The sequence below is a fragment of the Arachis duranensis genome, chromosome 4 (assembly GCF_000817695.3).
Source record: "Arachis duranensis cultivar V14167 chromosome 4, aradu.V14167.gnm2.J7QH, whole genome shotgun sequence".
Classification (NCBI taxonomy): Eukaryota; Viridiplantae; Streptophyta; class Magnoliopsida; order Fabales; family Fabaceae; genus Arachis; species Arachis duranensis.
This window is the reverse complement of record NC_029775.3, coordinates 20788824-20813584: the sequence shown is the minus strand read 5'-3', so window position 1 is coordinate 20813584 and position 24761 is coordinate 20788824. Positions and strand designations below refer to the sequence as shown.

At 33.9% G+C, this 24761-nt stretch overlaps 1 protein-coding gene and 2 pseudogenes across 2 annotated transcripts; 1 reads left to right on the top strand and 2 right to left on the bottom strand.

The window, feature by feature from the left end:
* Positions 1–213: 213 nt before the first annotated feature.
* On the bottom strand, positions 214–2924 carry LOC107484276 (uncharacterized; annotated as a pseudogene).
* A 9348-nt stretch (positions 2925–12272) lies between these two features.
* Positions 12273–13115, bottom strand: LOC107484274 (uncharacterized; annotated as a pseudogene).
* Positions 13116–17029: 3914 nt separating this feature from the next.
* Positions 17030–22873, top strand: LOC107484277 (pentatricopeptide repeat-containing protein At1g11710, mitochondrial-like). 2 transcript variants are annotated; one of them, XM_016104884.3, is made up of 4 exons: positions 17030–17259; positions 17385–18289; positions 20568–20621; positions 20736–22873. In XM_016104884.3, exons 2-4 carry the CDS (start codon positions 17914–17916, stop codon positions 22715–22717), a joined length of 2412 nt encoding a protein of 803 aa, XP_015960370.1. In that variant the 5' UTR covers positions 17030–17259; positions 17385–17913; the 3' UTR covers positions 22718–22873. The 2 variants fall into 2 exon arrangements, with proteins under 2 accessions (XP_015960370.1, XP_015960371.1); XM_016104885.3 differs by lacking the exon at positions 20568–20621.
* Positions 22874–24761: the final 1888 nt, after the last annotated feature.

Here is a 24761-nt window from a genome sequence, read left to right as displayed (position 1 = left end):
TGGAAGCGAGAAGTCTTTCTTTTTTTTCATTTACGTAAAAACAATTCGTGACTCTATCATCTGAACGAGATATTGAAAAATGTGTAATAACATGTTGGTTTCATGTTTTGAAGTCCTAAAATCAATAGAGGAAAAGGGTCATTAGCTCATAGAGTTTTAAAGCAAGCAAACAAAACAAAACATCTAGACTAGAAGGAAGGATGAAAAAGGCCATTGGAAATAATTGATTTTCATATTGTGGCCTATGATTCATCCATGGGGAGTTCTAAATATATGGTATTCAAACCAAAAACGGCTTTCCAGATATCATGATCAGTAAATACAACTTTGCTTGCTAACATCCATCCCATACAGTGGGAACTTAAAAAAACAACTATTCAGGCTATGCCATAAATAAAATCATTTCTCTCACTAACATCTGAATCCATTCGACAAATTCCAACAACATTTTGATCTAACTAGGTAAATACTGACCACTGACAGAATGTCATGCTCTAACCCCCTATCAATTTTCCGATTGCAAGATGTCCTAATCTGCGATGATTAATGCCTCTTCTTGCTTCCTTTTGTGCTGGACTTTGATGGTGTAGCTCCCAGATACACAAACAGAACAATGATGGATATCACCGAGATAAGAGATCCATACTTAGCCAGCAACCTCTGCGGACAGTAAAATTAATGACATTAGATAATGAAGTCAAACTGTAATGCACCAAAAGAGTGGTTGAAAAAGAACAATTCATCAGAATATAAAGAAATATGCATCTGAGAAAGAAAAGTGTAAAAGCATGCATAAACTGATAAACACATCAACTTTGTAGCAGCGCACACAACTTATTAAACTATATGATTCTCAACAAAGTTGCATCAGACAAATCTAATCATGGTTGACATATGACATGCATAAAACCAACCAAAATAGGTAACACTCATGCTAATTCAATGTCATTCGCGTCATAAAACAATGTCTAAGACTTGCTATTAGATAGAGCACAACTAATGTACATACCTTAGCCTGAGAAATCCAGTCCAACCAGATGAGATTACATGCAACCAAAGAGCAAGATGCAAGTCAATAAAAACAACATTTGAGATCGGTGCATGTATCAATCAGGTATACAAGAGACATACCCATTCAAACTTCTGCTCAGGAGGTCTATCAGCAAGAACATCCAAGGGCAATATGGGAGTTGATAATGCCTCCAAATAGCAAGAAATTATTATTCTTGTTATTATCAATTCATCACTATTACAAGAAAAATCTCAACACATAAAAATAGGCATCACTCTACCATATATTAAACCTGTAAAGCAGCCTTTGTGGGAACACGGAATTTTATGACAGCTGGTTCGCCAGCAAATACTCCCTTTGTATTTGTCTCAAGCTCAAAAGTGTGGGAGAGGATGCCACCACTGAAAAGTGCAAAAAAATTATTTGCTAAACAAAATATAATGAACCAAAATGCAACAAAGCAAACTGCAAGAGATAACCCAGAGTAGCAAAAAAGTTACAGCAAAAAACTCGACACTCACACATCAAGCTTCTCCCATGACTTTGTGGTGCTACCACTGATTACTGATTACACTAAATTTATCACTTGGCCAGCCATCATCTGTTAGACTTACATCATATGCAGTCCTTTCAAAGAAAAAAGAAAAGTAATTTAAGGGGCAATGATAAGAAAAAGAAAAGTAATGGCAAAAGAGGGATACTAAATAAAATTAGAGACCACAAGATAACTGTAGCTGTCATATATAAAATGAAATCTTCATCAACTTGTCATTCAAACTCATCCCATGATTGTGACACATCTCATTAATTATGCTTTACATGAATGGCTTCATGTACCTAAAAGTTCATTTTATATCACTCCTAATGAAATTTAGAAAGCAATCCTGTAAAGATTAAAATACATTCACGGGTATCAATTTGCGAAAATATATCAGAAAAGTATTGTGTTTGCGTAGAGCTCACACACAGTTTCACTACCGAAATTCCTCATGTTAATGCAATTCCATTATCCAGTAACAGAAAATCCTTTATTATAACAACTTAAAAAGTCAGTATAAACTTGCAAGCCTATTACGTTATGTGATAAGCAAAGAGTAAACAGCACTGAAGGTCCTATCTTATTGATTTGGAACCATTGCTACCATAGTCCATTTCGGTAAATGAAACCCCAGACCCATTAAAACAAGGAAGTTTCCTTCGCGTGTTGGTCCTATCTTGCACAAAAAATGCAACAGTTGAAAGCAACAAACCAAGCTCGCACTGTATCTCTCCATATCTTGAATTACAAACATCAACACATCAAATCAAATTTAGGGGTACAATCAGTATATATGCAATTGAAACCCGTATGAAACCACCAAAAGGTTCAAATTTTCTGTTTTCACAATATTAACTTCAACTTCGCTTATTGCCCCCTATCGATCTTTTCCGCAATTAGATGAAAAAATCGAAAACCGATCATTTTTCTTCCGCTTAATTACAAAAAATTGCCATTTTATATTTAATTTTCCACAGTATCAAAGAAAAGCGAGATCTCGCATAAATCTCTTATCTAATTACACAAGATACGTGTACAAAAATCTGACAAATCTCAATAACCTAATTGCACCAATCGATCAGAGCATGGGAATTGAGATCTCAGACACATAAAACAAAATTCAACAAAATGAATAATAGTAAAGGAATAGGAAAATGTTAGGGTTGTAGATCCGAGCATACGAGGTTCCTTGGTTATAGACATCGATGGCGATGGAAACCATCTCAGCACATGAATTGATCCTGTCGAGTGTGGCCTTCTTGTGCCCGACGATAAGAGGGACGTCGGAGGAAGCAAGTGAGGAACACACCAACAGCGATGCTATCAGAGCTACGGCGGTGAGCCGGTGAGTGCCTTCATCATTGGATCTGCCATTAGAGAGAGGATGAGACAGAGATAGAGAAAGAGAGATGGTCAACGATGGAGAAGATGGATCTTTTAGATGCGAAGACTGGTTTATGTGGTTTATATGCAAGGGTCTGTTTGGTGGCCGACTTGGAAATCAGAGATTTTTTTTAAATAAAATAAAAAAAATAATTATTTTTTAAAATTTTATTTTTTAACTTTCATTTCTCAAATACTATTTTTTATTTAGCGCAAGTTCATCGCATCTGGCGAACTCTATATTTTTTTTATAGAGTTAGCCTATCCATGCAAATTTTAACCCGGCAAACTTTATTCCATTTTTTTCTAAAACCAACGAAACGCAAATTTTTAAATCATTATCATCATCTCTAAAAATACATATGGTTGCGTTTGTTTTCGAAGATAGGACACAGAAACATAAACAACGAAAGTTTAAAAAGTATTTGGAGACAGAGACATGGACACTAAACTCTCAGGACTGTTTTTTATATTTTTGTATCCACTCTCTTACAAAGGACAATGATAGACACAGAGTTTAGAAAAGTCAACACATATTTTTTATTATTCCACTATTATCCCTTACACAGGTTTTTTATTATTCCACTATTATCCCTTCTTCTCTATATCGGTCATAGTTTTTTATTGCAGATGGTGGCTCATGGCGGTGAGCCAAAAATCCGCCATAAAGTTATAGCAGATGGCGTTACGGAAAATGACAGAAATGGCGGATTACCTAAAAAATACACATATATGTACAAAAAAATATGCAAAAAATTGCAAATATAATAAACTATAAAATCTATCTATATAAGCAACTTTCTAGTCATAAAACATCCAATTAATATGGCAAATAGAGCAGCAAATTTAGCAAATGAACATCAGCAGCACAACAATAGGACCAGCAGAGGCAGGGGTAGGGGCATTAGAATTAAGGGCTTGTCTAGAAGTGGACATAGTATACTGAATGGAAAAAAAAAATGGAAGAAGAGAAGTTTAACACTGATTATTGATAAAGAAGGGGCAGCAGGGAAGAGAGAAAAGAAAAAAACAGGAGCAGAGAAGATGAAACATGTACGAACCAGCAGTGATGAACAGGTGATGAGCAGCAGTGATGAAAGAACAGAGACGAGCAGCGCGACGGGCAGAGCGACGGGCGGCGCGACGAGCGGCTAGATGGGCGGCGGCGATGGATGGCAGCGTGGTGAAAAAATCTGGGTCGCAAGGATGAGAGAACAGAGACGAAGAGAGGGATTTTTTTGAAGAAGAGGCAAAGGAGGTAGTTTTTGAATGAGGGGCTAAAAATTAGGGTTAGTGGTTAGTGGATCAAACTTAGGTTTATTAAATTACCCAAACCACCCTTAAATTTTTTTGAAAAACCTGAGAAACCCTCGCTATTTTCGCCATGCAGATTGCGTCCCGCCATGGCGCCACCGCAATTGCAGCCGCCATAGCGCCCCCGTTATAACCCATCGCGGCGCCGAGTAAATGGCGCCGAGAAAATTGAGTATGTGTTACTCTGTTTCAGGGATTTGAGGTTGAATTTGTGATTTGTGATTTCTTGGGTCTTTTGTAATGCTGCTGATTTGAGTTTGGAATTTGTGATTATTGATTAGTGACTTGTTAAATTACTTTTGTTGTTATGCACTTATGCTGCTGTTTTGTTATGGACTTATGTCACTGAGTGTTTTAAATTTTGAATTTGTGATAAGTGATTTATAATTAGTGATTTTGTTATGCTGCTGTTTTGAATTAATTAGGAGTGATTAATGTTTATTTCTAGTTGTACTGCTACTGTTTGCACCATTGATTATAATTTATTAATTTCAGTTATGGACAGAACTAGTAATCAATAATGCATCTGTTAGTAATAATTCACCTGCCAATCCTAATTTTCCTGGTTCTAACAACAGTCAGCCGCAAGGTTCTTCTAATTTACGGAGAAAAACATATTTATTAGGATATGACATGTGTATTTTATTATAATGATAACATACGTATTTTATTAGATGATATTGATGCTGATTTATACAGTGATGGTAGTAATGGTCTTTATGCTGCATCTCTTGATTCATCTGCTCAAGAGGGTGGAAATGAAGGTGAAAATGGCCTCACCGAAACAAATATGCAACAAGTTCTTGCAGATCAATTATCAAATCTTCATGATATTTAGATATTTCTTTTCACTGTTTAACTTTTGAGACTGTATTTTGATAAGATCATATGGATTTGATTGACATTTCATATATTGTTTTAAATTTAGAAAATATTTAAAATTTATATTAGATTATAATTATATTTTATTATATTTATTTATAATTTATTTATTATTTTATTCTAAAATAATTTTTCTAGTTGAACTACTGGTTAAATCAGTTGGACCGACAAACCAATAAAACAATAATTAGAATAGTTTGATGACCGGTAATTTTTCAAACCTTGACACCTACACGTTTCTTAAGCGAGGCAATGTAAATTTTGATAAACTTATATTAAAGTAACCTATCATTTGTGTTCATAAAATTTTAAAATGTTAACAATCCTATCTATAAATAAATAAAATCAATTTTGTATTAATGAAAGACAAAAATACTATTTTTACTCGTAAAAATTTAAAATATTAAATAAATCTAATATGAATAAAATTAATAATTGAAATATTTTTGTCACATATAAAAATTATTTTTTGTAGGTATAAAATTAATTTTGTTCATTTATGATTAATATTATCAATGTTTTAAAGTTTTATAATTAGAAATAATAATTTATTATTTGTACTATTTTAAAAAAGTTTAATTTTTATGCTCTGATAATATAAAAATATTTTATAGAGTTATTCAATTAAATATATTCTTTTAAATGATTATTTATGCAATCAATATAAAAGATATATATTTTTACTAATGTGATGTTACATAATTAAATGTATGTGTAAAATTATTTTACACTAACAGTGTATCAAAATTAAATTCTTTTAAAAAAAATGCAAAGCTTTAGTAGAGATTGAAACATTAGAGTAAATTACTAAAATGGTGTTCAAAAAGACACACACAAAAAATGGTGTTCAAAATATTTTGTTGTTGACAAAAATAATCTTCAAAGACATGAACAACGAAAATGCTTCCTAAAAATAATTATATTTTACAAAAATAAGAGAAAGTATAGGAGAACAATGTATATAGTAAACAACGTGAACAACGAAATAAAAAAAAGATAAATTAATTCAGATTCTTAATTAATTAATTAATATTAATTTTTGAAATTTCAAAAATAAGAATTTACGTAACTCCATTGCCACTCATACAGTTAGTCCATTTTCCCACATCCGTCGCTTACCATACATCTTTCATCTCTGTCCACCACCACAACTCGGCGTCATCGCCAGAGACAGCCGTCCAAACACCGCCGTTCTCCCTCACCCCGTTCAGACGCAGCGGAATGCCGTTGTCCCCCTTCCCCACAGCTCGTGTAGATGTAGTGCAGCCACATCCGTCCGTTTTCGTCACCTTTCCGTGTTGCCTCTGTCTCCCCCATTCACGTGTATAGGAGCGCCACCGCCATGATTGTTGTCTTGCTGTTTTCACGCCACTCTTCCTTGGCGGTGTTACTAATGGTGTCGCGCCACCCTCTCGTGGAGTTGTTGCGGTGCCGCTTCCGACTGCTACCGCGAGAGTGATGCCATCGTGCGCGTTCTCCATGTGCCACTAAGACTGTCTCGTGTTCCATGGGGCGCTGCTACTGCTGCCTCGCGATCCTTGGGCGGCATTGTTGCTATCTCGTCGTCGTCCTCCTTCCGCCGCCGTGATTTTTCTCCTCCTCCTCTTCGTCCTCCTTTTTTTCGGATGTGGATGTTCATTTTACTAGGTATGTGGATGGTTATTTTCATTCTAAAATGGATATTCATTTAATTTGGATCAGATTTAAGTAAATATAATAAAATTTTTTGGATGTTCATTTTACTAGGCATATGGAATTATAGATGGTTATTTTCATTCTAAATCAATGACTTGATTGAGAAGAAGTTTGGCGGTGTTGAGGCTAGCTGATGAGGGAGGGACCGACGAAACAATGAGGATTTGGGGAGGGGGTATGCGGCAGTAAAAAGGTTAGAAGGTGGATGATTAAAGTGTAAAAGGTGAAAGTAGGATTTTTAAGAGAGTAATTTGTGATGAATTAGTTTTTTTCACCTTCTGTGGGCCAAAAGTACAACCCATTATTTATGTTATTCACAATCTCCGTTGTCTATCTAGCGGAATTGCAAAAATAATCATCATTAAGTGATTATATTACCGTTAATGGAAAGCACTAAGTTTACTAATTAATTTGAGATGACAAATCTCAATGCACAATTGCGCATAACAATTTCATAACTACAATTAATCCGAATCTTCTACCACCTTCAACACCACCAATAATCCCTTATCTTTGCCATCTCATTTCACGACTGTTGTTATCACTTTAATATCTTACTCCAATTTCAGTCATTGTTAGGTGTCATCACCATCTTTTAGGTCGCATTTGTTTTTGTAAATAAGACAAAGAGACATGGACAATAAATATTTAAAAAAATTAAAAAAAGAGATATGGACACTGAATATAGTATCTTCAGGATAATTTTCTTTACTTTTGTGTCCACTTTTTTACGATGGACACTGATGGATACAGAATTTTACAAGATGGATACGAATTTTTTAATGAAAATATTCTCCCTTTTTGTCCATAGATATTTTTTATTATTCTACTATTACCCTCTTTTATTTTCTTACGAAGAACCCTAATTTGAACTTTTCTACAATACCGTTTTTAAAAAGGTACTCTCTTCTCTTTGCTCTCTCTTCTTCTTCTCTTATGAAAAACCCTAATTTGACATAACACCGTTCTCAAAGAGGTACTTTTCTCCTTGCTTTCTGTCTTTATCTTCTTCTTCTTCTTTTTCTTCTTATTTTCATTACCAAGAAAATGAAAATTCGTGGAGACAATCTTGGTTCTTGTGATGACATGGAGACGGATGAAACTATGAAAATCTAGCTAATCATCCTAAGAGCTTGTTTTCTACAAAATAAGTCTACTAAATTAATATTAAATCTAATTCTCAAACATAATTTTGGAAGAATATCTCTCTGAAGGCTACACAAAATCAGAAAAATAAATGGTATAAAGACGATGAAGTGAGGTAAAGACAAGGTAGATAGGTCCCTTGAGACTTGCCTAAGCATTCCTATTTTCATAGAAGAGTACAATGAATTGTGCAAATCATGGCAGGTGTATCATAGTGAAAATATTTGAAAAACAAGTGGCTAAGGATATTCTAGAGAATAAACTGAAACACGACTGATTCAAGTTTTACTCATAAATCGTTTTAGACTATTGTGATTCAACTTTTGATCGTAAATTGTCAGATTTTAGGATGATTTACTTGTGTTTTTAACACACAATAGCACGATGTACCTCTATTTTTAGTTGGAACTTTAACTCTTAAATCGTCTCAAGGTAGAACAATTTATGTTCTAACTAAAGCTACGTATCAAAGGACAATTTATATAAATAATGAAAGTATTATGAAACCACTTCTCCTAAAAGGTTAAAATCATAAAAAAAGGTACATAAATTATTATATCTTTAATATGCCTCTTAAACATGAGCTTGCACTGAGTCACCGTCGTTGCGCGGCCAAACCCCTCACCGAGTCGTCGCCGTTGCGCTGTTGAGCCCATCGCGGAGTCGTTGTTGTTGTCGAGCCCCTTTCCTCTAACCGTTGCAACTTCCTGTGTCGCCGTCTTCCTCCTCTGTCTCTTTGCCTATGGTAACGGGTAAGTTTTTCCTATCTCTCTCTCACATTATGAATGTGTGAAAAAATCTACATGTTTGAATCTAAATGTTGGAATCTGAATATTTTGGGAGGTGAATTACTTTTCATCTCAATTATGCTCTGTGTGTGTTTTTTTGGAAGTTTTTGATTGATTATTTGATTTGTTCTTCAATTCACTTCTATACTAATATTCAATATTCTTGTTGGGTTGGATTTGTCTTGTGACTTGTACTTGGTGACAGTACCCACAAAATATTGTGATCACTAAAGATCTATCGGTTTCGCTACGTTACTAACAACATATCTGTCAACTTCTGCCAACTCTTATTTATAATTGTGTTTCATGGAAGTGTGTTCGTGGATGTGTCTAATAAAAATGTCTTTTTTATAACTGTGTTTAATAGAAGTGTCTTTATAGATATATTTTCTGGATGTGTCTCTTTATATATGTATTTAAAAATATTAATTACTAGACACATCTACGAACATACTTCCATGAAACACAAATATAAATAAAAATTCAGAAAGTGGCGGATAATATGTTGATACCCTATACTTTTTCATCTACGAAGATAATGGGGTTTTTGGTCATTGGATTGATTTGGACACGTGGTTTTGATTAGAAAAGATATGAAACTTAATGGACTTTTGGGAGTGGGACTTTTGATAATTTACTTTGTTTCTCTGTTTTTGGGGCCGATTCAGATTAAAGGGTCTCTAGACCAATTCTAATAGAACTTGATAATTGATAATTCATAATTATTAAGCCTGCCATTATTGTAAAATTGGTATATTGATACAAGTTTAATAACATAGGTTTAGAAACATTAATGAATGAGTTTTTATTACAAGAGTTCTTAAGTTTATGATGCTATTAAAATTGTGTTCACGATGTAAGAATTATTTATTAGTAAGAATTTACCATAAGTGTTCTGTAGCTATTATTATTAGTATTGCTAAAATGGCTTTGTATTCTGTAAAGGAAACTACAATCTCAACCATGATAGAAAAGTCCGAAGTATAATTTTCATTGCTGCATAGATATTAATATAGAAATTTTGTTTATAGCTTTTATAGATGGTTGGTTAAAAGCTTTTTATTAAACAAAAGAAAAGTGGTTTTGATTTATCTGAAACTAAACCCTTTATGTTGTTTTCATTCTGTTTATTTTATTTGCTCTAATAAATGAATACATGTAGAAGAATTTCTGTTGTGTTGTGTTATGTTAACTTTTTATTGAAATCTATTGATTGACTAGTTTTTCAACTTTTTAAATATGGGTTTTTTAAAATAATTTTATAACTAATAATGTTAGAAAAGACACCTAAAACAATAATGTTGCTTTTAATGTTAATGAAATTGAAGTTTAAACTTTAAAGTAATACTAGACTTCTAATTCTGAATGAAACTTGCTATTATTTAACTGAAAGAGACTTAGATTTTAGATTTATAATAGCCAAAGGGCATGTTGCAGTTATTAGCGTGTTATTTTGATTTGGTTTGTAAGGTTCATATTCGTTGAAGATGATGATGTTTGATGGGAGTAAGAATATTAAAGTGACTTGCATTGAATTTGGTTTCTATATATTGGGTTTGTTTCCACCTACCATTGCTGATATATAGCTGATGAGTGAACTTTGCTACATGTCATGAAATCTATTATGAACAGAACCACATAATATTTATTCCTTGCATATGCTTAGCTTGCAGATACAAATATTCATAAATATATTTCTAATGCTTAAATTAAACTTGGTGTTTCATTCATATAGATATATATCATATGGTATTGCATAGACACGTTATAAATACATGTAAAAAATCTCTGACATATATGATATATAGCATTATTCAATTTCCTTCTTATTTTTCAGAACTATATGTAATATAAAAGGTTACATCCATTATGAAGCATTTAAGTTTATCATTAAATTCTAAAGATAAAAAATGGTCTAAGATGTCTAAAGATATATATGTTATTCGAGTGTCTACAATTATTTTTAAATTTGCTTTTAGTATAAGTGGTCGTGTAATTTTTCTATATTATGAAAAGTTTAAAAAATATATAATTAAAATTTTGATGTGTAACAAAATTAGTTGTGAATAACTTTCGAAAATAAAATAATATATTATTTAATATTTATTTATATTAATTTTTTATATAATACTAATTAATCATTATCTCTTTTGGTTTTTAGGTTTGAATCTTAATTTTTAAAATTTTAATGATGATAAAGATGTGAAAAGTGATCAAAAATAAGGATTGAAGATTTGAAGACTCTTATATATTTAATGATATAATTTTTTTATTATGGTGTTAAATTTGTAGTGATCAAACATTAATTTTTTTTTAATTTCAAATTATTTGATGTTGTATGAATCTTATGTTTGTATTTTAATTTAGGTATGACTTTTAAGTTTTTATCATAATTTTGAATATGTAAAAGTTAAAATGTTATTTAATTTTTATAGGAGCGGTATCCGCTTGAGCGGGTTAAGGTAGAACAGCCTACTACCCGCAAGTAAGGATGGGGCCGGTAGCAGTGAGTGTAAGGAAGGCGGGGTGGAGTCGGATAGGGCAAAAATCCACCTCTACCCGCTCCACTGCCATCCCTACTCCCACTAAGGTGTCAGATTTTTACTATACCACCAAGCTTATGAGGTGCTTGACAAACCGTTATAACAACGAGCACTTAATATACAACTCACGGGATATGATCATCACTTGTATATTAAGTCACTCTATTTAGAGACACTTTCTCTAAAAATTTTCTTGAGTGCTCAATATACCTCTTTGATATCCTCAATGAATATAAACAAGTCTCACAAACTTTAAAAAATTACATTCCAAATCACTTAACAAGAAGAGTTACAAAACTCTCATTTCGTAACTTAAGAAAACAGAAATTGAAGGCTCTCAAAAAGAATAAATAAATACAAATCAAACTCTAATGAACACAAATTTATATATCTTTCAAATTGTGTATAAAACACTTTAAAATTGTTTGAAAATTGATATATGAACTTACGAAATCTTCAAAAAAGCATTATGTATGAAATAATGACTTCAATACACCTATTTATAACATTTTCAAAACATTAGACCATTTCCAGTAGGGAACTCATTCCAATTCCTGTTTATGGCCCACCTGTCATAAAAAGTAACTCCACATCAGCTTTTGCGTCATAAACAGTAAATAGGAACTCAAAGCATCTCTCTCTTCTCTATTAGGAGGAACTAACTTTAGTCCCTGTTGTGGTCCCACTTAATTAATTAATTAAAATACTTGTAATTAATGTAATTAATTTTTTTTAATAATGTAATTTAAATATTTAAATGTAAAAATAATTCACTATTAAAAGATATTAATATTAAATAAATTCATATATAACAATAATACACAATAAATGAATTCAGAGTTACACTAATTTGTAAAATTACTTAATACAAAGAAAAACATAATTAAACTCTATAGTTGACGACAAGCATTGTGAAATTACCATACGTGTTTAATCAAGTCATTTTTCAATTGTCTATTCTGTTGCCTATTTCAAAGTTGAGCATTTCTTTGAAAAAATTGATGGTATGGTGCAACAAAGCGTGCTTGCAACACTTCGAATGCTCGTTTCACATCTTTTTTTTGCCCTTCTTGGTATTGTGCAAATAACTTGCGTTTCTCACATTGTGGCTTTGAGATTGATTTGACAAATGTGGCCCATTCAGGATAAATACCATCTGCTAAATAGTATCCCATTGTATAATTATTACCATTAATAGTATAATTTACCTCCGGAGCATGGTCATTTAGAATATCATCAAACACTGGAGAACGATCTAACACGTTGATATCATTATTTGAACCAGAAACTCCAAAGAATACATGCCATATCCAAAGGTCTGAAGATGCTACAACCTCAAGTACTATGGTTGCAACCCCACGATAACCACTCATGTACATACCTTTCCACGCCTTTGGACAATTTTTCCATTGCCAATGCATGCAGTCAATACTACCCAACATGCCAGGGAAGCCACGACCCTCCACCATTTGTAGCAGGCGTTGTACGTCATTTGGATTGTGTTTTCGCAAGTATTCATCCTAGAACACGGAAATGACACCTTCAACAAATTTTTCCAAGCATTCGATTGTAGTGCTCTCGCCTATGCGCACATAATCATCAACAGCATCAGCTGCTACGCCATATGCTAACATCCGTATCGCAGCGGTACATTTCTGAAGTGGCGACAAGCCTCTTCTTCCAGTTGCATCAACCCTCTGGTGGAAATACGGATAGACGTTTGAGAGAGCGTCTACTATCCGAAGGAACACATCTCTTCTCATTCGAAATCTCCGTCGGAAAATGTCAGCATTATACACCGGTTCATCTGCAAAGTAATCTTGAAAAAGGCGATCATGTCCTGCTTCTCGATCTCTGTTGATCCATCTACGAGGAATTGGGATATGGCTTCTATCGATATCTTCTTCTTCTGAATCTTCGAGTAAATACTCATCGATTCAATTATCTATGAGTGTGTTATCTTGCCGTCTTCTTTTGCCATACAAAGCCTCATTGAACATATCATCAAAATTTTTAGCCATATGGAGAAATGTAATTTTTAGTTCTCTGTCGAGGTGAGAAACAAGAGTTGAAGTGGAGTTGTGGAGTCATTGATAGTTGATATTTATAAGTGTGTCTGCAATAAGTACCTTAACGGCTAGTTTTGTAATGGCTAGTTTTGCAACGGCTAGTTTTGCAACAGCTAGTTTTCCTTAACGGCTACTTAACGGCTAGTTTTGCAACGGCTAATTAACGGCTAGTTTTGCAACGGTTACTTTCATGAACAATAACGACACAATAATATTGACTAATTTCAAAACTTACATCAGAAATAAATAAAACAAACTACATCACATACCAGTAATACGCAATAAATAAATAAGAATATACTACATAACTCTACGAATACAAGGAACCATTAAGTAAACCACTTGGCCATTATTTTCTCACATGCAATCTCATGAAGAGCTCGTCGTTTCTCACTCATTGTAGACGTGTCAGCATTAAGTATTTGCATATCCATTTCCCTTTCTTTTGCTTTTATCTCAATTTCTTTAATATACCTCTGAGTTTGTAATTGTTGTTCTTTCATTGCCGCTTGAATTTATAACTCTTTCTCTTTGATTGCCATCATCTTTGCTCTATGTTCCTTCTCTTCTTCTCTTTCTTTTTCCCTTTCCATTAGTTCCTTTTCTCTAACAATCTTAATATCTTCCATGAGAGAGAATTTTTGACAACCGATGATTTTCTTCGCTAAAATCTTCAGACATCTGTGCTTTTCCCTTACCTCGTCGCTTGCTCTTCTTTGATCCTTGTGGGCGAACGGAAGAGTCCACACCGGGTTCGTCAGCCACCGGTGTTTCTGGGTTTGATGAGGATGGGTATGCTCCAGTTGCACTAACCTTGGTTCTCTTTGAGCCGCCACTCTGTGTAGGTAGTTGACTTTTCCATTTTTGCTCCAACCGAAGCATGTTTCAATGCCTCTCAAAAGTGAATTTTTGACCATAATTTGTGGAATAAAGTTTATAAGCCAACTCCTTTATATCATCAGCGTTCGAACCACTCCTTATGTTTCGACTAGCTTGATCGTAGCAACCAGCAAATTGTGCAACAGCCTTGCTGATCTTATACCATCGTTTCTTATATGCAACCACCCCCTTGTCATGTCGGTGCAAAATTCTACACAGTAGCTATGAATTCGACTCCAAAATATTTCCCCCTTTTGATCGGTACCAACTACAGGGTCAGTTGAAACATTTAACCATCCACTGATCAGCATCTCATCCTCTTTCCAATGTCAGTGTTGAATACTATCTTGCCTCCGATCTTCAATATCATCATCATTAAGGTCGATAGCATCTAATCCACGAGGGTTGGCAAAATCTGAATATTGCGAATTTGGACTAGATTGTATAGGAGTCTGAGAGGAAGGGTTAGAAGAGCCACCAACACTAGATGAGTTATGTCTTGATGCACTGGATTGAGTTGGAAACGACAAAGAAGTTGGAGTAACATTTCCGAAGAGGGGTTAAATATGGATGAAAATGGAAGATGGGGTGTTTGTGAATTTTGATTTTGCGGTTGGAATATAGGAAATTGATTATTATAAGGAGTTTGAAAATTGAAATTAGAAAGATTTTGTGGATTTGGATTTTGAAATGAATTTGGTAGTGTGAAGTTTTGATTTGGAACTTGAGAGTTTGAGGTTTGAGATTGTTGGGTATTTGGAATTTGAGGAAAGTTTTGTAAGTAATTGAAGAAAGAGTTGAGTTGGTTTGGATCCATTATAATTGAAAAAAGAGTTGAGTTGGTTTGGATCCATTTTTTCGAACAAAAAATAATAGTAGCAGAATTTTGATTTTGTAAACTTGGAAGAAGATGAAGAAGAGTAGTAGAGAGCGTGAAAATACAAGTGTATCTAAGTGGTATATATAGAGTAAAAAAATATTAATTTATTAATAATAACGGTAACATAGTAACAGCTAGTTTCTAACGGTTATTTTTGCAACGGTTAGTTTTACAACGGCTAATTTAATATAATAATATAAATATAAATAATATTTAATATTATTTTTGATATAAATAATTAATATAAATTATTAATTAAATAAAATGTTGCTCTCAGAGGGACTTTGTCCCATTGATCCTTGTGCAAGAATTTTACTCTATTTTGCTCCAACGGTCCCAGTTCCCATTTGATCAGAACAGGGCCTCAATATATACTCATTAGAGTTGCTCTTAAAACATTGTAGATTAAGTGAAAAAAACTTTTTTGTCAAAACTATCCATTTTAAATTTTGTGTCAACTAGAGAATGATTCTTTTATAAGAAAATCGATTTTTACTAGTCATTGTATGAAAAATTTTAAAATTCAAATAAAAGAATCAATTCTTTGGCTACAAAATCGATTCCAGAGATTTACAAAATTAAATTTTAATTTTGTAATGTCGGAGAATCTACTCTTTTGTTGGAAAATCAAGTTCTCGTTGAATGATGGTCTCCTAACTCAAAGAATTGCGCACAAGCACACAATTATAAAAAGAACAAGAGTAAAGTATCGTTTTTGTCTCTAACGTTTGGGGTAAATCCCAAAGTTGTCCCTAACGTTTCAATCGTCCTATTTAAGTCCCTAACGTTTCAAATTGACTCAATGTTGTCCTGCCGTTAGAGATCCGTTAGCAGAATTGACGGCAGGACAAAATTGAGACGATTTTGAAACATTAGGGACTTAAATAGGATAAAAACGTTGGGGACAAAAACGATACATAGAAATAAATTTAAATTTTATCCTTCAATAATATCAATTTTTTACTATACATAGTATTCAATTATTTTTTAATCACATCTAAGTAAATTACACTTAATCATATTACTTTTATTCTAAATAAATTAATTTTTTTTCATAATTTTACTCTTAAAGATTTATAGTTATCATGAAATGTTTGTAGAACAATTAGTATATAAATTTGCAGAAAAGAAAAAAATAATATATATACACAATAATATAATAAAATATAAATTATACCTTTTGTCTCTCTAATATATCAAAATTCTTTAAAATTATAAAAAAATAAATTTATTTAAAATAAAAGTAATGAAATTAAGTGTAATTTACTTAGTGTAATAAAAAAATAATTGAATACTATGTACAGTAAAAAATTGATATTATTGAAAGATAAAATTTAAATTTATTTTTATATATCGTTTTTGTCCCCCAACGTTTTCGTCCTATTTAAGTCCCTAACGTTTCAAAATAGTTTTAATTTTGTCCCGCCGTCAATTTTGTTAACGGATCCCTAACGGCAGGACAACATTGAGTCAATTTTAAAACGTTAGGGACTTAAATAGGACGATTAAAACGTTAGGGACAACTTTAGGACTTACCCCAAACGTTGGGGACAAAAACAATACTTTACTCAAAGAACAATGCTATATCACCAACACTTATTATTTTAGATTAGTATTTAGTCAACAATAATATAAATTTGTACTTATATTTATAAAAATTATATATAAGAGACACATAATTTACATTTTTATTTATCAAAATTTATACAAACAAACTAATAAAATTTATGAACAAATTATTATTTGTATTTATAAAAATTTTAAATGCTGATAAATATATCTAAAAAATAATAAAATTAAAGTTATATTTATAAAAGATCAATTTTGTACGACAAAATTATCTAAATAAAATTAAATTACCCAAAACCCCTCAAATTACTCTCTACTCAGCTACCATCACACCCCCTCTCTCTCTCTCCACCCCAACCCAAACCAACTCTCACCAAAACCAACTCTCTCTCTCTCTCCTCATCCCAAATCAACTCCGGTGCAACCAACTCCAATTCACTTTCTTAATTTTAGCGAAAACTTATATGTGCACCACGATTATTGGTGGAGCTTTGATTTTACAGAGGCATAACTGTCTATGATATTCTCGTCCTCCATGACGGATTGTGATTGATGAATGAAGTAATTGAACCTTCTTTAGTACTTTGGATAAGTTGAAGTTGCTTAATTAATTTGCACTAGCAATCTTTACCAGAAACCAATAAGCTGAACATAACATGTGTTATCTGCTTGCTTTTTCGTCGCAGGGAATTCTTTGACGGCTACCACGCACATAATAACTGTGGTGATTGGGGCTGGGGTTTTGGCTCTAGCGGATGCCATGGCGCAGCTAGGGTGGATAGCTGGTATAGCGACTATGATAGCCTTCGCAGTCATCTCCACTTTCACTTACAATCTTGTAGCAGATTGCTATAGATTTCAGACCCAGTTACTGGCAAGAGAAATTACACTTACATGCAAGCTGTCAAGGCATACTTAGGTATTTACCCTTATCTCATTTAATGAGCAAGATAAAAATTTGAACCCATCTTGCAAAAGGAGAAATTGGGCTGAACCCAAGCATTCCAAGCCAGCTCAAATTCAGGGTCCTCTTCCCTTCCATCACAATCCAGACACAGAAGGCCAACAATCTCATTTCTCCTCTCTCCCTCTCAACTAAGTGCGGGGCTGCTGTCAAAAGAACCACCGTCGGCGAGCCAAGCACCACCGTCTGGCTCCAGTGGCTCCTTCTCCACCTTCCCTCAGTTCCGTTCGCACCGTCCGTTGCAGAATCCAATGCTAGCTGCGGCAACCCGTCGCTATCTCGTGCTCCATCGTAATTCCCTGGAAACGCCACCGCCACCTGCTTCTTCGTCGTTCGAGCCTCCTCTTCGAGATTCCAAGGGAAGACCGCCGCAAGGAGTGGAGCTGGTCTTGCCAAGATCGGAGAAACGCGCCGGAACCCTCCGCCACACCTTCGAGGATCTCCGGTGCCGGTCGCTGCTGCCATTCCGTCAACCCAGGGCGTCGCGAGCATCTGCTCCCCCCTCACGGAGGTGCCGTCCTCGGCGCCGCTACCTGTTGTCAGATATGCCGCTGCTTCGTCCTCGACCGGATTTGTTCCCCGCCACGGACGACCACCGGCATCCAAAGATTGCGTTCCCGCATACAGGTAAGCTGGTCCCTGAATCAGGAAATCTGATTCCAGAATTGAAATTCGGGTTGCTTGTGTGTTCAAATCGGTTGAACTTGTTCCTGGAAAAAGATATCTCTGATGCGGTTTTGTTTGGATGTGGAATTGAAAATCTGGATCTAAAATTGTTGATACATTCTGCAAATTTGTTGTGGAATTGTTTGTTGAATCTGAGTTTGCATCGAGTTCTTCTTCTTCTGCCTCCATGATTTTTGAAGTTTGGCATGAATTTTGTTGTTGTTGCTGAAATTGTGGCACCGCATATTTGTAACTATGACTTGACAATGAGGATTGCTGAATTGTTGTTTGAACTGCCATTTCTGTTGATTTTGCTTGTTGCTGCTGTGGTTGGACTAGGAAACACAAATCTGATTCTTCTTCTGCGTCTTCTTCGTCTTCTTCATCTTCTTCTTCTGTGTGAACTGGAATTTCTGTTTGTATTGCATAATCTGAGTTTGTTGTGAGATTTTCTGCTTGTAGATTTGTTGCTGAATTGTTGTGTGATGAGTAACTGAATTTTCTGCTTGGTGATGATTCTTCAAGTTGCTGTTGTTGTGATTGAATTACCAAATTAAAATCCGAGGATTCTCCTTCTGCTTCTGTGGTGTGTTGTTCTCCAAATTGTAGAGCTGTGAAAATTTCTGCTTCAGGAGTTGTTGAATTATCTGCTTCTGGATTGTCGTGAATCTGGAACATTGGAGGCTGCTGGAGTCGTTGATGAATGCGCAAGGTTGCACAAATTTTGTTGCAAGTTACCTGAATATCTTCAAGCATCTTGGTCCTTTCTTGATAATTTGAATTCAAGTGATCTAAGCTAGTTTGAATTTGATCCCAAATCAAATTCGAGGAATTACCGTGGGAGTTTGGTATGGTGTTCAATGAAAGCACCATTTGATACGAATTTGTATCAAGAACTAGGGAGAATTAGAGATAATAAGAGAGAGTAGAAGAGAAATCCCTAGACTTAGGGCCAAAGAGGGAAAATAGAGTTTCCAATTACATCATGCATATCCTACATTATTACATCATACTCCTATTTATAGTATAGCTCTCTAATTGGGCTAGCCCAATACTAATTGTATCACCATGTAAGTTTGTTATTCTGAATTCTTTTTTGTGATTCTTGAACATGATCTTTTGGGTTTTGGCCTCCAAAAGCAAGAAGTGTATGTTGTTGCCAAGGATGTGATTAGAGGTAAAGGAATTGCTCTGAGATGATGAACCTGGATATAAGAATTATGTAGAGTTTATTGTTGTGCAAAAAGTCAGAGAGAGTGAAAGAGAATTTGAGAATGAAGAAAGAAATTGATTTAATTATGATATGTAGGTTTCTTTTACACTGAAATGTACAAATATTTATAATAAATTGCTTTAGTTTCTATAATATTTACATGTATATTAAATTTTAATAAATTTATTATATATTTAATTAAAACGGTTTAACCACGGTTTGATCCCGGTTGAACCATTGAACCGGTTCAATGACCGGTTCGGTTCCCACAATCTTGATAAGTAATTAATCATGCTATTATGCTCCTTGAGTTTGAATTTCGATTTGTTTGGACTGATTGATTGATATTCTGCTATTTGTGTCATTGATGCTGAATTTTGTGAATTGATATTGAAAGAATGTTTGTTAGTGTTATTTTGTATTGTTTATGTCTTTGCACGTTAACTGTTCGATAATATGGCTCTATGACTAATTTGGATTTTAAATTGCATGTTGTAGCTACTATGTAATTTGAATTAATGATTCATGTTTAGGCAATTGATTAAGAATAATGTATTTATTACTTGGTGATATTTGTTCATATTGATTATTGCTTTGATTGTCAAGTTTGTACATTTATGCCTTGTTGACATACTAGAATCTAAATTGTTTAAATGTTTGTACTTCACATAGTTTTTAAGAGAAGAAGAAACTCACTTTTTTTTATTTAAGGAATTATTTTGAGAAGCTCTTTTTGCTCCAAAAAAAATTGAGCTTTTTTCTCTTAAGACATGCCAAAGAAAAAAAAAACAATTTTGTTGTAGTGAACTATAACCTGAGAAATAATTTCAGAACGTTGTTGTTAACCGTTGGTTAGAGTCTAGAGTCTGTCTTTTTTATTAGGCTCGAGTTATGGGCTTCACTGTTCAAGGCCCAATAAAAAGGACAAATTCTATACTCTTATCAACAGTCAATAACAATGTTCTGAAATTTTTCCTCGGGTTATGGTTCACTATAACAAAATTGTTTTTTCTCTTTCTTTGGCAGTTCTTAAGAGAAGAAAAGCATACTCTTTTTTGGTGGCAGAAGGAGCTTCTCAAGGTAATTTCTCAGCTAAAATTGAACTTTTACTTTTTTCCTATTTTATATTCTTATGTTTTTTAGTTTCATCCATTATGCATTTTCGCTATAAAGGTTGTATTTTTTTGAATACAGTGTCCGTAAAACTTGGTTGGCTATTTGATGATGGTATGAATTTGAGCTTTTCATCCAAAAGTCGTAACCTTTTGGCTCGAGCTTTTCATGCTGGTAAGCGTTTCTTAAACCCAGATTCTGGAGATATTGTTTTCAAAGCTATTTGTGTTAATTTAAAGCATAAGAGATGGAGTGTATTGGAGCGATTATCCCCCAAGCTCACCAGCTCTTTGGTGAGCCAAGTTGTTTGCGAGTTCCAAAACTCGCCACAGTTGGCTTTAGATTTTTATAACTGGGTTGGAGGGTTGTTCCCTCACTCATTAGATTCCTGTTGCACTTTGGTTCATGTGCTAGTGAAGTCAAGAAAATTTCATGAGGCCCTGTTTCTGCTGAGAAACTTGATTACTCAAGACGGTACTTCTCCATTGGTGGTGTTGGAAGTATTGATAGAGAGTTATCGAAAATGTTGCTCTAGTATTGCGGCTTTTGATTCATTGGTGAGGGCTTGTACTCAGGTTGGGGCTACTGAAGGTGCTTATGATGTCATCTATAGTTTAAGGAGTCGGGGTTGTTTCATTACTATTCATGCTTGGAATAATTTCCTAAATCACTTGTTGCAATTGAATGAAATCGATAGATTTTGGAATTTGTATAGAGGAATGGGTTCTTTTGGTTACATGGAAAATGTGAATACTTTTAATTTGGTTATCTATGCTCTGTGTAAGGAGTACCGACTAGTGGAAGCTATTTCAGTGTTATATAGGATGATGAAGGGTGGAATTTTCCCCAATGTAGTCTCGTTTAACATAATCATAGACGCGGCATGCAAGATTGGCAAATTGGGTCTTTCCTTGAAACTTTTTAAAAGGATGACCATGATATCAGGGGATTTTGTTTGGCCCAATTCTGTTACGTACAACTGCATAATCAACGGGTTTTGCAAGACTGGGAAATTATTACTTGCAGAAGAAATGCTTCATAAAATGGCCAAGGCTGGTAAAGAGCCGAGTGTTCGTACATATGCTACTTTGATAGATGGATATGCTAGGTGGGGAAGTCTGGAGGAGGCACTGAGGTTCTGTGATGTAATGGTGGAAAGGGGATTGGTCCCTAATAACGTTGTTTATAATTCGATTTTATATTGGTTTTATCGTGAAGGAGGGATTGAGGAAGCTTCTATGCTACTATCTGACATGATTGATAAGCATATATGGCCTGATCAATACTCATATGCAATTCTTACCAAAGGCTTTTGTAGAAATGGAAATCTGACTGAAGCTCTTAAGTTTCATAGCCAGATTTTAGAACATAACCTAATACATGATTCTTTTTCTCACAACATACTTCTTAATTATATATGCAAAAGGAAAAACATGGCAGGAGCTAAGCAACTATTGGGCAACATGATTACTCGTGGCCTTGCTTTTGATGTTTATACATACGGAACTATGATTGATGGATACTGTAAACTAGGTAACACAAACGACGCGCTCCAAGTTTTTGATTGGATGATAAAGATGGATGAGAAGCCCAACTTGACAATATACAATTCTGTCATTAATGGTCTGTGTAAAATGGCCTCAACAGATGCTGCAGAATACATAGTTGATGAATTACGAAAGAGAAGATTATTTGATGCAACGACATTTAATACCTTGATTAGTGGATATTGCACTAGTGGACAAATTGATAAAGTGTTTAATTTGACGATGGAAATGAAAAGGTTGGGAATTTCTGCAAATAGAGTCACATATAATACACTGATAAACCTTCTTTGCAAGTGTGGTTGCGAGGAAGAAGCAAAAGAATTGATGAAGATGATGATTGTCCAGGGTATTTGTCCTGATTTTGTAACGTACACTATACTTGTTACTCACTTCATCAAGAAATGTAGTCCTAATGAGGTGATTGCATTACATGACTACATGATTCTAAAAGGAGTTGTCCCTGACCAGAAAACATATGATATCATTGTAACACCACTTTTAAAAGAAGAAGGATGAAAGAAAAAGTCATAATACGATATGTATAGTATTCTAAAAGGTTGTCTGGTCTCAGTTTGTCACTTTTCCATTTTTTTCTTTAATACTGACAGATCATACCATTCATTCTTTAGTGTACCAATTATATTCCTGTCAATTCAAATTACTTCATTTTAATTTTGATGTCGAACATTAGCTTATTTTTTTTTAATTATATATTGTACGCTGGAAGTGCATTTTACTAATTTTTTGTACATAAATTGATATGCTGCATGATCTATTATGCATGATTTATAAATAAAAATATATTTTTTAAATAGTCTTAATAAACCAATTGAGGTAACAACTCTTATTGCTGCATTTTGATTCTTGAATAACTACTTCATAACTTTTGGTTTTAGCCATTCATTAATGAAAAGAACTTTTTATATTTATGCGCTTAACTGGAGGATTATGAGCCACTCTAAAAAATAAAAAAATAAGAAAAGTTGTTTATCTTCTTTAGGGTTCAGCGTTCTTCCTCTCCTCCCTCTGGCAAAGAAGAAGCTCTTCCAGTTCCTCCACGACAGGCTTGTTTGGGTGAGTGTTTAAGAAAAGATCTTTTTTCGAGTTATCTTTTTTTTAAAAGATATTATAGAGAAGTAAAATAATTTTATGTTTGGATATCTCATGTAAAAAAGTCTTTTTATCTATCAATTATGTTTGGGTATAACAATATAAAAGTATTTTTTTGTTTATTTATTATATGAAAAACATCTTTTTTTATAAGAAAAAAAAATCTTTTAGAAAAAGATGTAAATTACAGCTTCTCAAAAAAGAATTTTTTTATTTTACTAGTACCATTACTCTTAGTATTAGAAATTTGCCAAACACCTTAAAAAATAAAAAAAAAATTTTTTATTAAAAATTTTTTTTTTTAACAAAATAATGGCCCTAAACATGCACGATACCCTGTCAAATTTTCTAAATTAATAGAGGATAAGAGAAAATCGAGGATGTCCCCGTGTATGCGCTCAGCTACCCGTCAGAGGAGTTCTTGCTGGTTGTCGGAGCCTCTTCTGCTTCAAGCCCAAGCCCAGCTCCGCCAAGTTTCCACGGTCGACCCTCGCATGCGTGGCGGCTCCAAAGTTGTTCCCGTTGTGCTCAACAAAGTTCCCTAATTTCTTCATTGCATTCTCGTTCCTGTCCTTGAATTTCAATTTCATCCATTCTAGTATTTATCTTAAAATTTCTGTTTCTGATAGGTTTTTCAGCTGAAGGTGAATGGCATGGCATTTAGATTGATACCTGAGCAATCTGAAGTAAAGAATGCCCTGCAAGTGAGTTCTATTTTGCTCTCAGTATTATGTATTGATGTTCTATTATGCCCTGTTTGGGCTGTTACTCGTGGTTCAAGTTATGAAGTAATCATTTATGCTTTGTGCATTACACAGGTGAGGGAGAAATCTGGCTCTACTGCCAATAGCTTTCCTGTTGTTCCTGTTTTCCAGGTTCTCCTCTCAGTTGCTTAAATCTGGATATCTCATTTGAGTTTTTGTTTATAGTATTGTAATATGTTTGATTTTGAAAGTTACAACAACAGTTCACTGTATGGATTTTAGGCAAAAGCTGGGGAATAGAGAAGTGCACATAGAAAAAACAAACAATAATTAGAGATGAGTAGTAGTTGTATGCGTCTACAATGAGAGTGGTGGTAATACTCATCAGCATTGGAAGTTTAAAGGACTTAGAAACTAGTTCTAAATATTTAGATATATAATAATGGTCAGTTGATTTATCTTTTTTGTTTATGATTTATGAAGCGGAAAAAAAAAATGTTGATGTCATATATAAAGTTAGAGACCTTTTAAATTGGATTTGTTCAACATTTTTAGAAATGTACTTAGAATGATGATGCATATAAGCTTGTTAGCATAGCTTGTTGTCATTACTTGTAATTTTGAATGCTTAGTTAATCTATAGGGAGTTTACCTTTTGGTTTGTAGCTGTCTCTCATAAGATAGCTTTGATTAATCTTGATTTTCCAAATTCTATAGTCTCTATAACTTTCTTGCTTGATTCTGCA

Bases quoted from the DNA above. Each gene is read 5' to 3' on its own strand.
- LOC107484277 (XM_016104884.3), top strand. From the start codon at position 17,914: ATGCTAGCTGCGGCAACCCGTCGCTATCTCGTGCTCCATCGTAATTCC. The intron at 18,290-20,567 runs GTAAGCTGGTCC...TTTCTTTGGCAG, and splicing joins GATTGCGTTCCCGCATACAG to TTCTTAAGAGAAGAAAAGCA. The intron at 20,622-20,735 runs GTAATTTCTCAG...TTTTGAATACAG, and splicing joins GGCAGAAGGAGCTTCTCAAG to TGTCCGTAAAACTTGGTTGG.